The sequence below is a fragment of the Psittacula echo genome, assembly GCF_963264785.1.
Source record: "Psittacula echo genome assembly, chromosome: 6".
Taxonomy (NCBI): domain Eukaryota; kingdom Metazoa; phylum Chordata; class Aves; order Psittaciformes; family Psittacidae; genus Psittacula; species Psittacula echo.
Genome location: NC_137743.1, coordinates 49,309,478 through 49,322,304, shown reverse-complemented (window position 1 = coordinate 49,322,304; position 12,827 = coordinate 49,309,478). Strand labels below are relative to the sequence as shown.

At 47.1% G+C, this 12,827-nt stretch overlaps 1 protein-coding gene across 2 annotated transcripts in view; it reads left to right on the top strand.

The window, feature by feature from the left end:
- The window catches only part of ARID5B (AT-rich interaction domain 5B), a gene marked incomplete at its 5' end in the record, with an annotated part of 122,972 nt that extends 115,728 nt beyond the window's left edge, over window positions 1-7,244 (top strand). For both annotated transcript variants that reach the window (XM_080620912.1, XM_080620911.1), the window contains one exon: window positions 3,767-7,244. In XM_080620912.1, the coding sequence (XP_080477038.1) occupies window positions 3,767-5,917 (2,151 nt within the window). In that variant the 3' untranslated portion in view covers window positions 5,918-7,244. The remainder of the gene's footprint in view (window positions 1-3,766) is intronic.
- Window positions 7,245-12,827: the final 5,583 nt, after the last annotated feature.

Genomic DNA, 12,827 nt, shown 5'->3' with positions numbered 1-12,827 from the left:
TGTCTGTGTTGGGATTTTGCTGGCCTACAGACGGCAACCGGTTAGCTCCATACTGCACAGCAGTGATGGCAGAATACCAAGCACTGGATGTAACAAGTACCATTTCTGCTCATTGTATTATGCAGTGGTCACCATTAAAAGATCAGCAGCTGCCAAAAGGAAACCACACAACTACCACAGTTATTTCCTAATCTAAGTATAGGGCGCGGGAACCTCTAATACTGTTGATAATAATGTGGTAACTGTTGGAACCAGCTGATTTTTATAATGGTAACCTCTGGATCAGCCCTTCTGTGCTCACAGATGTATGCATGTCTGTCAAAACACATATGACTTCCCAGGATTTTTATCATGTTATGCTAAATTTCTCTTTAGTCTAAAAGGTCAGAGTTTGAGGGAACCACCTTCCAAGCCCTACCTGAGACCAACTTCCCTGTCACATGCCACAGATGGTTTTCAGCTGAGATAGGTTCCTAGTCTGTCACCAGCTTCACCTGGTCAGGCCTAGGTTTTTACATAAAGCCATGTTACCTACAGACATAGGACAGCCCTTAATAGAACAGATTTTATATTCACAGCCTGGGGTAAGAGAGATCAGTAGAATTCATATTTATCTGCAAATAAGGGCAAATTTCATATGTTGTTAAGTGGTATAAATCAATGGAGGTTTTGCTACAGTATTACTTAAGCACTTTCTTTTGCACATCCTGCCCACTCTCCCCTGTGCCCTGCTTGCGCCCTACACGAACAAGGCAGTGAAGTTCCTCACACACAACCCCTACACAAGACATTGCTTTTCCTGTCTCAGTCTGCCAGATCACAGCTGCCTTCAAGGCGTTGCAATGAAAGCAAGTACTTAAAGAATGTCAAAACACATGACATGCCTAGCAGACTATGGCTGCTCCTTTGACTTCATTGCTGTCTGGCAGGTACGTAAGTCCTGTACCTAAACCAGTTTAGTATTGGGTCAGCTACCAGCAATCCTCCCTCTCATTGTTTAAAAAAAAAAAACAACAGTGCAGGACCAGTAAACATGGATGCCTCAGAGACTTTGTGTACCCAGTTTTGAGAACAGGAGATTTCTGGTTTTGAGTTCCACTACCTCGTTAAGTTGTGCTTACAATTTCAACTCCTGTCCAAACCAGAATTTGTGTTTTAAATTGCCTTGATCAACAGTGCCTTTAATATCTAGTGTGAGAACATTCCACAGAGAGGGGAGGTATTTTTGTTTTCTCTCGCACCGTGATTTTGAAGCAGGAATCCTGTTGGGGGAAAACCTATCAAATTCTGAAGAAAAATACATAGAAAGCGTGCACAAACCTGCTTCAGTGACTGGAAGGTTGCAACACAAATTGCCCAAAGCAAGGAGATATACACTGAAGACTTGTCCTCCCTTTCCCTGTCATTTCTTCATGCCCAGTTACTTATTGAGGGGTCTTGGATCAGCACGATACATTGCACACTGTCTGTACTGCCATTGCGAAGCACAACGTAACAAATCAGCAACAGAGCATCAGCCTTAACTTTGAATTTCCTTGCTTTTGTTGTTCCCTATCTCAAACTTCCTGCTGCTTAAACTGCAGTTATTTTTGTGTGGTTTGCAGGAAGCGCTCTTAAGCTGTGCTTATCGGAAATGTGGGGAGCCTAGACGAGACAATAAAAATGTACAATTACAGCAGTTTCCTATTGTAAAAATGGTACCTTTTATAGCAGAATTCACATCTCTTCCCTAACTGGGATGTAAGACATGTCCTGCACCGTTTTAATGAGGGTGGGCTATTAAGGACCTCAGCCTTCACACAGGTCACCATATAGGTAGTTGGTCACATAATGTCCAAGCAGTGAAGGGGCCTGCAGAGGTGGCTGCTTCCACCCAGGATGAGTGCAGGGCTGCAGAGCTCGTGTGCTGTGCCATAGGGAGGGCTCCCTGCCCAGAACATGGCCCTCATGGGGCCAGCAGAAAGGAGACATTCAGCTTCTTTGGGTGGAGCAAAATCCAAGTCTGCTAGAGCCAGGCAGAAGGTTATATGTTGCTCTCACCCCAGCTGACCCCCAGCAGTGGAGCCACATTGCCAGGCTCCACATGTGGGTGCAGTCCTCATCCAGGCACAACAGTGGTGGTGTGTTGCTCACAGGGAGCCTCTACATATATGGCTCCAACCAAGCCACCACTTAGGCCATTTTTGCATGTGGCCTAGAAGCTGGCCATAGCCATGAGCTATAAAAGAGTAATCAAGTTACAAAAATGTGTTTTCCTCTCAATTGCGTGCTCAATTTATACACTGTTAAGAAGTCTGCAGATAGAAAATAGAACTTTAATTTATTAGGGTTGCATTTGCTTTTGTGCTCTTCACTGTTTTCCTGCCATCACAATGACATTGTCAATGTAATGAGATACCAGCCAAAATGCTATTAGCCTTAGACTGCACATTTCTTCACAATAGCTGAAACTTCAATCAAAATGTTGCTTAACAGAGAGAAAGAGCAGAATGTACAGTTATTAAATATGATTCCTCTTTTTTTTCTTCTCCTTGCTTTGCTCATCTGTCTGGTATTTTCCTGTAATTTTGTAAGCTCAAGAGACTAGTGATGGTACTTTGTAAAGGACCTAATGATGGTGTTTGGCTGCAAAAGGCAGCTATGAGTTTAAAAAGAAGTTAGGATGACTAACAGACATTGTAACTAATAGGCCAACCAACCAGACAGGAATATTTAAAAGCAGCTGTGAAGAAGTAAATCTCTGAGAGGGTTAGATTTGTTAGGACCTTCTACAATCCCCTGCTCCTATGACAGACCATAAAGCAGCATTTAGATAATAACTTTCTCGATGCATCTTATCTTTACAAGGAAGAAAGAAAGAAAGAAAACAATAATAATAAAGGGCTCACACAATGCTGCTGTTTTATGACTGTCTTCTGCCACAACCTGTCAGAGGAGAGTGACAGCAGTTTTGAAAAGGTCTGTCAGTCAGCTGGATCACAGATGGGACGCTCTGGTGACCTCTGCGGGTCACAGTTCAGCCAGCTACATAATGGGATGAATAGTGTGAATTGTGCACACAAGCTTTATTAATGGGGGAGCAGAAAAAGCTGCAGTCCCATTGATGATAACGTATAAAAGCCATGTTTGTAATAGCAGGCACACACACTTACTGAATGTTGACAACTTCATTTTAATCCGTTAATAAAAAAATGTGTGTCCTAGTTAAGCTGTGGCAGTGATTTGCTGCCTACAATAGGGATTCCTAGTATGCCATTTCTATCATTTTCACACTTTAATGCAGAACTGGGTGTGAGTGATCTCCTCTGTGATTACTGAATTTTAAGATAGCTATGCTGAAGAGACTTTATGCAAGAAAAAACATGGGAATCATGTTATTTTCATAGGTGAAGTTGGCTAGTGGGATAAATTTCTACAGCTTTGTCATTTCTGTTCTGAAATCTGCTCTCCTGCATTTCCCTAATTAATTTTAAAAGAATATAACCTCAGTGTTTAGCTGTCTGCTCAAGCTCATCAGGTTACAAACATCTGCTGTTCTGAAATGCCTTATTGTGGCCCTGGCAGGGGTGGTGTATTTCTGTATATTTCCAGGAGGTACATCTCTTTGTTTGAATCCAATACCTGGCATTAGAGCCTTCACATTGCAGCAGGGTGATTGACAAGTACTCCTCTAAAAGTAGCCAGTGGTGTACTGTGTATAATCTTATGAACAGTCTGCCAAAATGCACCACATTCTTAATTACTGTCTGTTGAATCATTTTATTAGGTTTCATCAGAACAAGAGAAGGATCAAGAATCAGCAGACCAGAAAAATTTCCCTGAACACCCTACAGTGGGAGAGATGAAACAACCTGTGCAAGGCCCTCCGTCTCTTTTACCAGAGACAGCTCGGCCACTGCCCCTGGAAAAGACAGACCTGACAGAAAACAGCATAAGCAATGAGAAAACTAAGGAGGAGGTTCAGCACTCATCCTCTTTCTCAAGTACATCCATGCCCCCGGAAGAAGACACTGTTCTGGATGCCACCATCACAAAGCAATTACACCCCCCAGCAGATGCCCAGGAAGACAAAAAGCCTGAACAAAGACTACACAAAGCTTTTACTGACAGCTTAGAAAACGAACCTGCAGAAATGCCCTTCACAGCTTTCCCAGTCCAGCTGCCCACTCAGAGCGACATGGAAGATGACAAATTGCCAGAGATGGCCGATTACATCGCAAACTGCACAGTGAAAGTGGACCAGCTGGGAAATGAAGATATCCACAACGCACTAAAGCAAACACCCAAAGTACTGGTGGTGCAGAACTTTGACATGTTCAAGGAAAAAGAGCTGCCCCGATCAATGAACGATGACTCCACTTTCGGTTACACACCGCTGCTTTACTCAAAGGGTAATCCAGGCATCATGTCACCCCTGGCAAAGAAGAAGCTGCTGTCTCAGGTCAGTGGGGCAGCCCTGTCATGCAGCTATCCTTATGGTTCTCCTCCACCTTTAATCAGCAAAAAGAAACTGAACAGCAGAGATGAACTGTCCTCAAGCATGTCACAAGGTCCCCATGCCCCTAATTCTGATCCTGTAGCAATCAATAGGCCCTCAGTCATACAGCATGTACAGAGTTTTAAAACCAAGGAAGAAAGGAAATCAATTAATGATGTTTTTAAACATGACATGCTAAGTAAACCAGATCCTCAGCGCTGTGATTTTTCAAAACATCACCTCAGTTCGCTTGGTGAGTCATACGTACCGAAGACAGACGTCCAGGACTGCAAAGGTAAAATGAGTGAGAAAAGGGGACTGCAGCACTCCCATGTGCCCACTTTCTTGGCAGATTTTTATTCATCACCTCATCTGCACAGCCTTTATAGGCACACAGAACACCACCTTAATAATGAACAGACATCAAAGTACCTCCCCCGGGACATGTTCAGAGAGTCTGAAAATATTTCTACTTTTACTCAACACAAACACCCAGAAAAACTAAATTTAAATTATCACCCATCTTTGCATCAGCAAGAAAAAAAGGCAGCAGTGGAAGCCTCTTCAGATGATCAGCCAACAGATTTGAGTCTTCCAAAGAGCATACACAAACAGACTGCAAAGGCTCTGGGCTCCAGCCTCCCTCATTCATCCATGGCCCAGCAAGAAGGCAAAGGTATCTCCCCGTTCCAGGCTGCGAGCAGCCAGGCGGTGAGCCTAGACTGTAACCCCAAAGCTTGCCGTGTGTCCCCCATGGCCATGACAGCCCCGAAAAAACACAGTGAGTTGCTCCACAGGTCTGGGAAGCAGCAGGCCCAGAGGCTGGAGAATCTGAGGAAGATAGAGGGGATGGTGCATCCTATCATCAGCCGCAGAATGAGCCCTCAAAACGTGGGGGCTGCCCGGCCTTTGAAACGGAGCCTGGAGGATTTGGACAAAGTCATTTCTGAAAAAAAAATCCGAGCTGTCTCTCCTCTGCACTTACCAAAGGAGACCACGGCGAAAGACAAGGTTCCCGACCCAGAGGGGGAAGGCAGCAAGCCGGTGCATGGCCTCCATTCTGGCAGCATGCTGGAAAGCCACAAATATCCCCTTTCAGCCCCCATCTTCCCAGGCTTGTATCCGGGAAGCCTGTGCACGGGGCTGAACAATCGCCTCCCGCCTGGGTATTCTCATCCCCTGCAGTACTTGAAAAATCAAACCGTGCTCTCCCCACTAATGCAGCCTTTGGCTCTTCACTCCTTCATGGTGCAAAGACAATTCCTCACATCCCCTGCAAACTCTCAGCAACTGTACAGACACTTAGCTGCAGCAACACCTGTAGGAAGTTCCTACGGTGACCTTTTGCATAACAGCATTTATCCTTTAGCTGCTATAAACCCTCAAGCTGCGTTCCCACCTTCACAGCTATCCTCTGTACATCCCAGCACAAAACTGTAAACCCCCTTGCTCACAAAAGAAGATCTGAGGAGAAAAGTTAAGTTAGCGACATTCCTCCCCCTGTGACGATGCCTCACAGATTTAGCAATCTGTATTTTTGTCAGCCAGGATGCAGTCGTGTCTTGCCTAGAGGAGCGCTTCAGCGTTTGATGGAGACAGGACTGCTTCTTTAAATCTGACTCCCACATCAGTCCCCTCACCCTTTATCCCTGCCCCAGAGAAAGAAAACCAACCAAAAAAAAGAAAAAAAAAGAGGAAGAAAAAACCCCATTGGATCTTGCGTATGTGTTTTCTGAAAGGACTTGTATATGGTAAGAGCAGATGTTCAACGGGAGCCGTGGAAATGCAGGCCCAGTCCTGAGCTCACTGAAGTCCCATGCGAGGGCTGTGTTTGCCTTTCACTGAGCCAAGGACCAGAGGCCATGCGTTGTTGCCAATGACTCGAGGACTTGAGATGAACCTGGAAAGGAGAAGTGGGCCGAGAATCCATACAATCAGTGGATGTGCTTTTTTGGGTAACTTTTCCTGACTTTTAAAGATTCAATCAATGCAATGTATAGTAAAACGGCAATAGATTCTTCATTTTAACACTATTAGAACAGAAGGGTAAACACTGTTTAATTTGACTGTACATATCCACTTCGTAAACTACCAGTGTCACATTTGGTCACAATAATTTATATAGTTTTGTTTGTCCAGTATATTCTGTGCTCTTTATGTTTGGTTTTCTGTTTTGGGTTTCTTTTCTTTTTTTCTTTTTTTTTTTTTAAATTAAACAGTATCATTTTATCTGCAACTTTTTTAAAGGCTGTGGCTGTCCTATTTTTTTTCTTTTATGTGTCTGTAATTTTTCCAGTTTCTTTACACTTTTGAGCAGCATTTTTGTTTCATTTTTGTGGCAACGTTTACAAACTGAAACAACTGGTTCAGATTAATCTTAATGGTTATAAACATACTGTAGGTAATGTTATGGTGCAAGGGTGCCAACAAGGTTCCTTTCCCCACAATCTGCCCCTGTGAGGTGCAGAGCACCTCTTGCCCTCCTCCCATAGTTGTGATGGCTCCCACGCCGCTTCTCCCCTCCCACCGAGCTTTGCTTTCCCATGTCGTGGTCCATGAATTTGTCGAGCGTTGTACTTAACCTTACCTAGGCTGCGAAACCTTCCTGCCTACCAGAGAAACAGTCTAGAAAACAAAACCTCCCTGGCACGAGCTGCTGGATGACAAAAGAGCCCAGAAAATGGATTTGTGGTTTGTGAGAATGTCGGGAATTTCAGAAATCAGGACAGGGGCCAGTGTTGATTTGGGTCAGAAGCTTACAGGTCCTGTGCCTCACGAGCAGGCCAAGCTCAGTAGGATGGGTAGGGAATTGCATGCAGTGGTTGGGATGGACCTTTCACACCCCCAAGGGTATCTCAGCCTTTCCCTGGGCATCCTTTCATAGGGGGAAAGCCTGGGTGTGGAAGGGCTGAGTTTTCCTAAAGAAAGAGCTTCTCTATGGCTGTATATTCACTTTGCAGGACATCACCACCACGCAGCCGAGCATAGACATCGATAAAGCAAAGCGTGACCTGGAGGCTTTTTAGAATGTGAAAATTGGTTGTGATTCAAACCATCTCAGTTACTGTTCAACGACAGCATAATCAATACGAAAAGAAAAATGGAAACTGCTAAGAAACACTTTGCATGCTAGGCATGTCATTAAATTTTCCCGTGATATGAAGCCAAATACAATATATAATGTATCATATTTAGTATCCAAAGGTGGAAACCAGAATAATATACTCATCTACTGTTAAAGATCCAGCTTCTTCAATTAAATACTTTATATTCCTGTGGTAAAGCTATATTTAAATGATCGATAAACAGACTAGTAGAACTTAGAACATGGACATACCAGTGCAGAGCATCCTGCTGCTCCACAAATCGTACAGGAAACAGAACCACAGGCTCATCCAGGCAGAGACCACAGTGTGGAGGACATCTGTTGTAAAGTTGCACTAGATCTTAATCATGTGAGAATCAGGGGTTTAGGGGTAGGGAGGAGGAGGGCGGGGGAAGGGGAGAGAATATCAAAATCTACAGCAAATGCAAACGGAAGCTTGTTGTGTGTTTGGCAAAGCAGACACTTCTCTTCTGTCTTTTGGTTGTGTGTCCTGGAATCGTGCATTTGTTTATGCAAATTGTCTGATTTCCCTTTTGGTCGCATCCTGTTGGAGTTCCATGGCAGGCTTTTCGGAGCTGTGCTGGGGCAGCGCAGGGCTGGCGGACGTTGAGAGGAAAGGAAGGATCCTCGCTTGCCCCATGAGGAGGCTGCCCACCGCTGGCTGGGGAAGCTCATCATACACTGTGCAAATAGTAAGGGCAATGGAAAAGAAATGATAGCGTAAACCCCAACAGAAGCATTATTTGTTTAAAAACTTCTAACAGAAATCTTGGAAATCTTTCAAAAGACTATTGAATTCCCTATTGGCTGAAAGGTCCTTTTTTTTTAATGTCTTAAATGGGGCTTTGTTTGCATTGTTTGAGTTCAAGGGGCCTTATTATTGAAAGAAATTGCACAAGCTTTTCTTTGTGCAATCAAACCATTGTTATTGGTAAGTTTGTAAAGGAAACTGTGGAATCTAATTGGTAATAGCGTCATAAAATCTATTTACCAGGAGCCAGTTCCAAGAAATGGTGCAATTCAAACGCACTATGTCCAGGATTCATTAGGGATGCTGAAGGTTGTGAGATTCAAAGGAAAAGGCCCGGCAGCAAACAGCTCGCATGTAGCTTCTGGCCGCACGCTGAGCCGGACTTTGCGGAGCACGTGGGAAGTAAGGTCCCGCTCCCGGTAAAATCCAACCCCCTCGCTGGGCTGGGCAGGAACAAGCTGCGTTTTGCTGCAGGTCTGTCCTGCCAGTCTGGCGGGAGATGTCCCCCCCGCTGCATCCGCGCTTAGGAAGCAGTTAGTCCAGGCTGCAGAGGTCATCTTGACAAGCGCCTGGAGCTGGTGCAGGGGCAAGTGCTGTGTCTGCCCCCCCGGCACCTGTGGCCTGTGCGGGGCAGCAGGGCTGCTGCCTCCTAGGGCACCTCTGGGGTCCCCCCCGGTCCCTTCCTTTGCAGTGGCCAGTGAAGGAGGTCACACCTGGCCCAACTGTGCGGGTGTCGTGGTTTTAATGCTGAAGGGGACTTCATGCACTGGTGTGAAGGGGCAGCATGGGCAGTGCAGCCGTGAGCGCACCCTGGGTGTTTGCTGTACGCGTGGTGGATATTTCACTCGTTCTCCTCCTCCTCCTCCCCTCTCCCTCCAGCCCTGCAGTTTTAAATATGTTCTAATAATGGCAGCATAATCTACTAGCTGTTTATACTTTTTTAACTTTCTTTTGTTGTAAATATTGTATACTTTTTGTGATTCAAGTTATGTAGCCTATATGCTCTGTAAGGTGATGATTTGTATATATAAAAATGGCCCAGTAATATTATATAGTTTCCCATGTAAAAGGTTATTGAGTAACCTTTGCGTTAAACACTACCAGAAATAAAGCTGAGCCAACTATAAACACTCAATTTTTGTATGTTTTCCAAATTGTACTTATTAATGCTTTTGATACTGTATTATGTGCCAATAGTTTCCCAATCACATAGCAGGCAAAAGATATTTTGTACTTTTTGATCCACTGTAATATTTAATAAAAAATGTTACTATCTGTTCCCTTTTACGTTTGATTAATAATTCTGTAAACAGCCGTTATCGCAATGGATTACATATTATCCCATCCGACCTTTCAGCCCTCTTATATTGGCTTTTCTGGAGAAAGTATCTCCTCCTGCAAATGGTTAGATTAAAGAAATGGAAGTCTGCAATTTCCTAAAGGAGGAAGAGACAAGATCTTCAGTCAGTGCCCCTCTATTTTTGCAATGTGCTCACATTAAAGTGTGGCTGTGGTGAGGCTGACTGAAGGAATGGCTTTGGGGGGGATAACATCCATGCTTAGCCAGTGGCTTCTGCAGCAAATTTGCTCCATTTGCATCTCGGAGCAGCATTTTTTCCCACCAGTGCTGCAGGCTGGAGCCGGGATGTGAAAATGGCCCCATTCTTCCCAGCACAACCATGAGTAAGATTTTGGAGTCAGATACTAGCTGGTAATTTTGCAATCGCCAAGTAAACTTAATGTGTACTCTGTGCCTTGATGGGTCCAAGAAGCCCCCCAAACCCTGGTGGCCTTTGAGGAGCTCTTTACCACAGCAAGCACTGTCCAAGTGCTCTTACTCTCCTGGTCTTCATAGATGAGAAAATCATCTGGTTTTGTGTAGGTCAGAACTGGCAGTGCCCTCGCCCGGCACATCCTGGCCACAGGGGCAGGGCCACCTGGTAATCCCACATCGTGGCTTAGCTCTGCGGTCCTAGGGGAGCGTGTACAGAGAGCCCTTCCCCATGTCTGGGGGTCCCAGGTGAGTGGCAGCGGGTGCGTGTCTGAGGCTGTTCGCTGCACCAGCCTTGGCTGGCACACAAGTAGCTCCTTCGCACTCAGTGGCTGCGAGGGCAGCCCAAGCCCAGGGAGCGGTCCCGGTGCACAGCACTGTCAGGGACCCACCCCAGCCTGTGGGGAAGCACGGAGGCACCGTGAACCACAGGGAAGTTTCCCCCCAGCGCTGCTGCAGCCGGGCGAGCAGAGACCAGTTTGACGTCACCGTTAGATGGGGCTTCCAGATACGTGCTGTGGTTAAGGGAAAGTCTCAAGAAAACCCGCATTTCTTGTGTGTGCCGGGAAGTGAGGGGAAGTACCAGCTTGGGGAAGAGCAGCCGCTGGGCGGGCGCAAAGCAGCACGGTGCCACTGCACACGTGGGGCGGTGTGGATGCCCCCACTGGGTGTGCCCAGGGGGAGGCAGGGCGATGCCTGCCCCCACTGCTGCTCTAGGGGAGATGGTCCAGGAGCAGGACAGGCACCAGGGTGTGGTGTCCAGAGCTCCCAGCAGCACAGCTCCCACCAGCACAGCTCCCAGCAAGGCACTCCCTGAGACAGTGCGAGGGTCGTCACTGTGCTTAATTGCCCTTGATAAGTTCTCTTGTCTTCTGATGTCTGAGTCCTTGTTCAATCATTTGCTGTTTAGGGTGAGCTGTGCCAGGACTGCCATGGTTTCAGTGTATGCTGTGTATGAGCAGACAGAATAAACCTTCCTCTGGTTTAACCTGCTGCCTGATAACTTCCTTTGATGCTTGTATCGTGAGAAATGGTAAATAATCACATCATATGTGTTGTCCCCACACCAGCAGTGAAGCTATGGGAGAAGATGGGACCCTCTAGCAAATAATCTCCTCCATCCACTTCTGTCTTTGCCAAGCTGAGGCATTTTATTCTTCCCATATTGAAATACTGCCTACTGGTGAGCATCTGAAGGAGGTGAGGGTGAATGCAGACACATATGGATGCTGGCCCTAGCCGTAGCTGCAGAGGTGGCCAACACAACTTGGTTTCCAGCACCATGTTCTCTTCCTTGCGCTTTTTTTTTAGCCCTTCCTAGCCTGTGGATTAATGTGAGCCAGCGCTGCATGTTCCTGCTGTGCTGCTCTGCCCACACTGCGCAGCATAGCTGGAGGAACACCCCTGGGAGCAGCATGCTGGAGGTTTTCGCACCCAAATGAGCCTGGCCTGTGATGGCACTGAGGGGTTGCAGCATCCTGCCCTGGTAAGTTTGCTGGGGTCACTTGGGTGTCGGGAAACCCACACGCATGTGGAAGTGATGGATCCAAGGAGCCTGTGCTAACATGCCTCAAAGGGCTTGCAGGGGAACACAGGCACCCCCTTGGGGCTCAGTGGACCCCACCATGTGCTGGTGAGGCCTGCAGGTCAGAGCCACACTTTGGAAGAGTTTGTTACCTTATTAGCGACTCGCAACCACTTCTGGTTTTCAAAGTGAAATGTCCCGCAGTCTGGGTGAGGACAAGGAATGCTGTGCCACTGGCTTGTCACCTTGTCACACCCGGTTTTAGTTCAGCTGCCAGCAGTGGGAAGTGAACAGTTTTGGGAGTCTTAAGCAAAGTAGAGATGCAAAAGCAAGCGATGCTGATTGCAGTTTAGTTCTCCGAGCTGAGCTCTGGGTCTGTGTCCTGCTGGCTGCCATCCTGTGATTGCACAGCAATGCCCCATGCCGTGCTCCTTGCAGTCACAACCAATGTGCAAGAACGATCTGGAGCAGTTCCTCTGGTTTTCCCTGGTTTCTGAGCCACAGCAGCCTGCATGCCTGATGCCACACAGGACCTTCATAAGCCTTTCACCGGCAGACAGGGCACGGAAGGCTGGAGGCAGACGGGTCCTGGGGCAGGATCCCCCTGCCCTGGATGGATCTCAGGGTGTGTGGCTGGTTGCAGATGCTCAACCAGCAGCTGCATCTCCCAGCAGTCTCTTGGGGCCATCCCTAGTCCCATGGTGATGCTGAGCCATTGGGAGCAGGGCTCTTCCTCTCCCCCTGCACTGCACCAGCCATGTCTCTGCCCCAGAAGTTTTGAGGAACAATTTTAGCCAAGTTTCTGGTGCTGCCAGGAGCAGATCAGGCACAGACACCACCGGTGATCCTTGCTGGCCCTGGAATTGCCCTGGGAAACGCAGTGCTTACCTACAGGCTTTCCAGGAATATCAGACACCTTTGACTCCTCCTGCAGCAAGAAAACCCGAGCCTATATCTTTGCCTTCCCCAGGTGGAGCCGGCTCACAGCTGAGGTGTTATCAGAGGGTGCTGCCTCCCCAGCTGAAGGGAATACCTGGGAGTGGCCTCTGGGAAAGCAAAAGGAGGGCCACCGGAGCATCCCCTGTCCCCTTCGTGTGCGTCCGGGCCTGCGACTGCTGGAGGTCTGCGTTTCTGCAGGAGAAACCATGGCTGAGCCCTGGTGCAGGCATTGCCGCTCCTGCCTGCTGCTATTGAGGC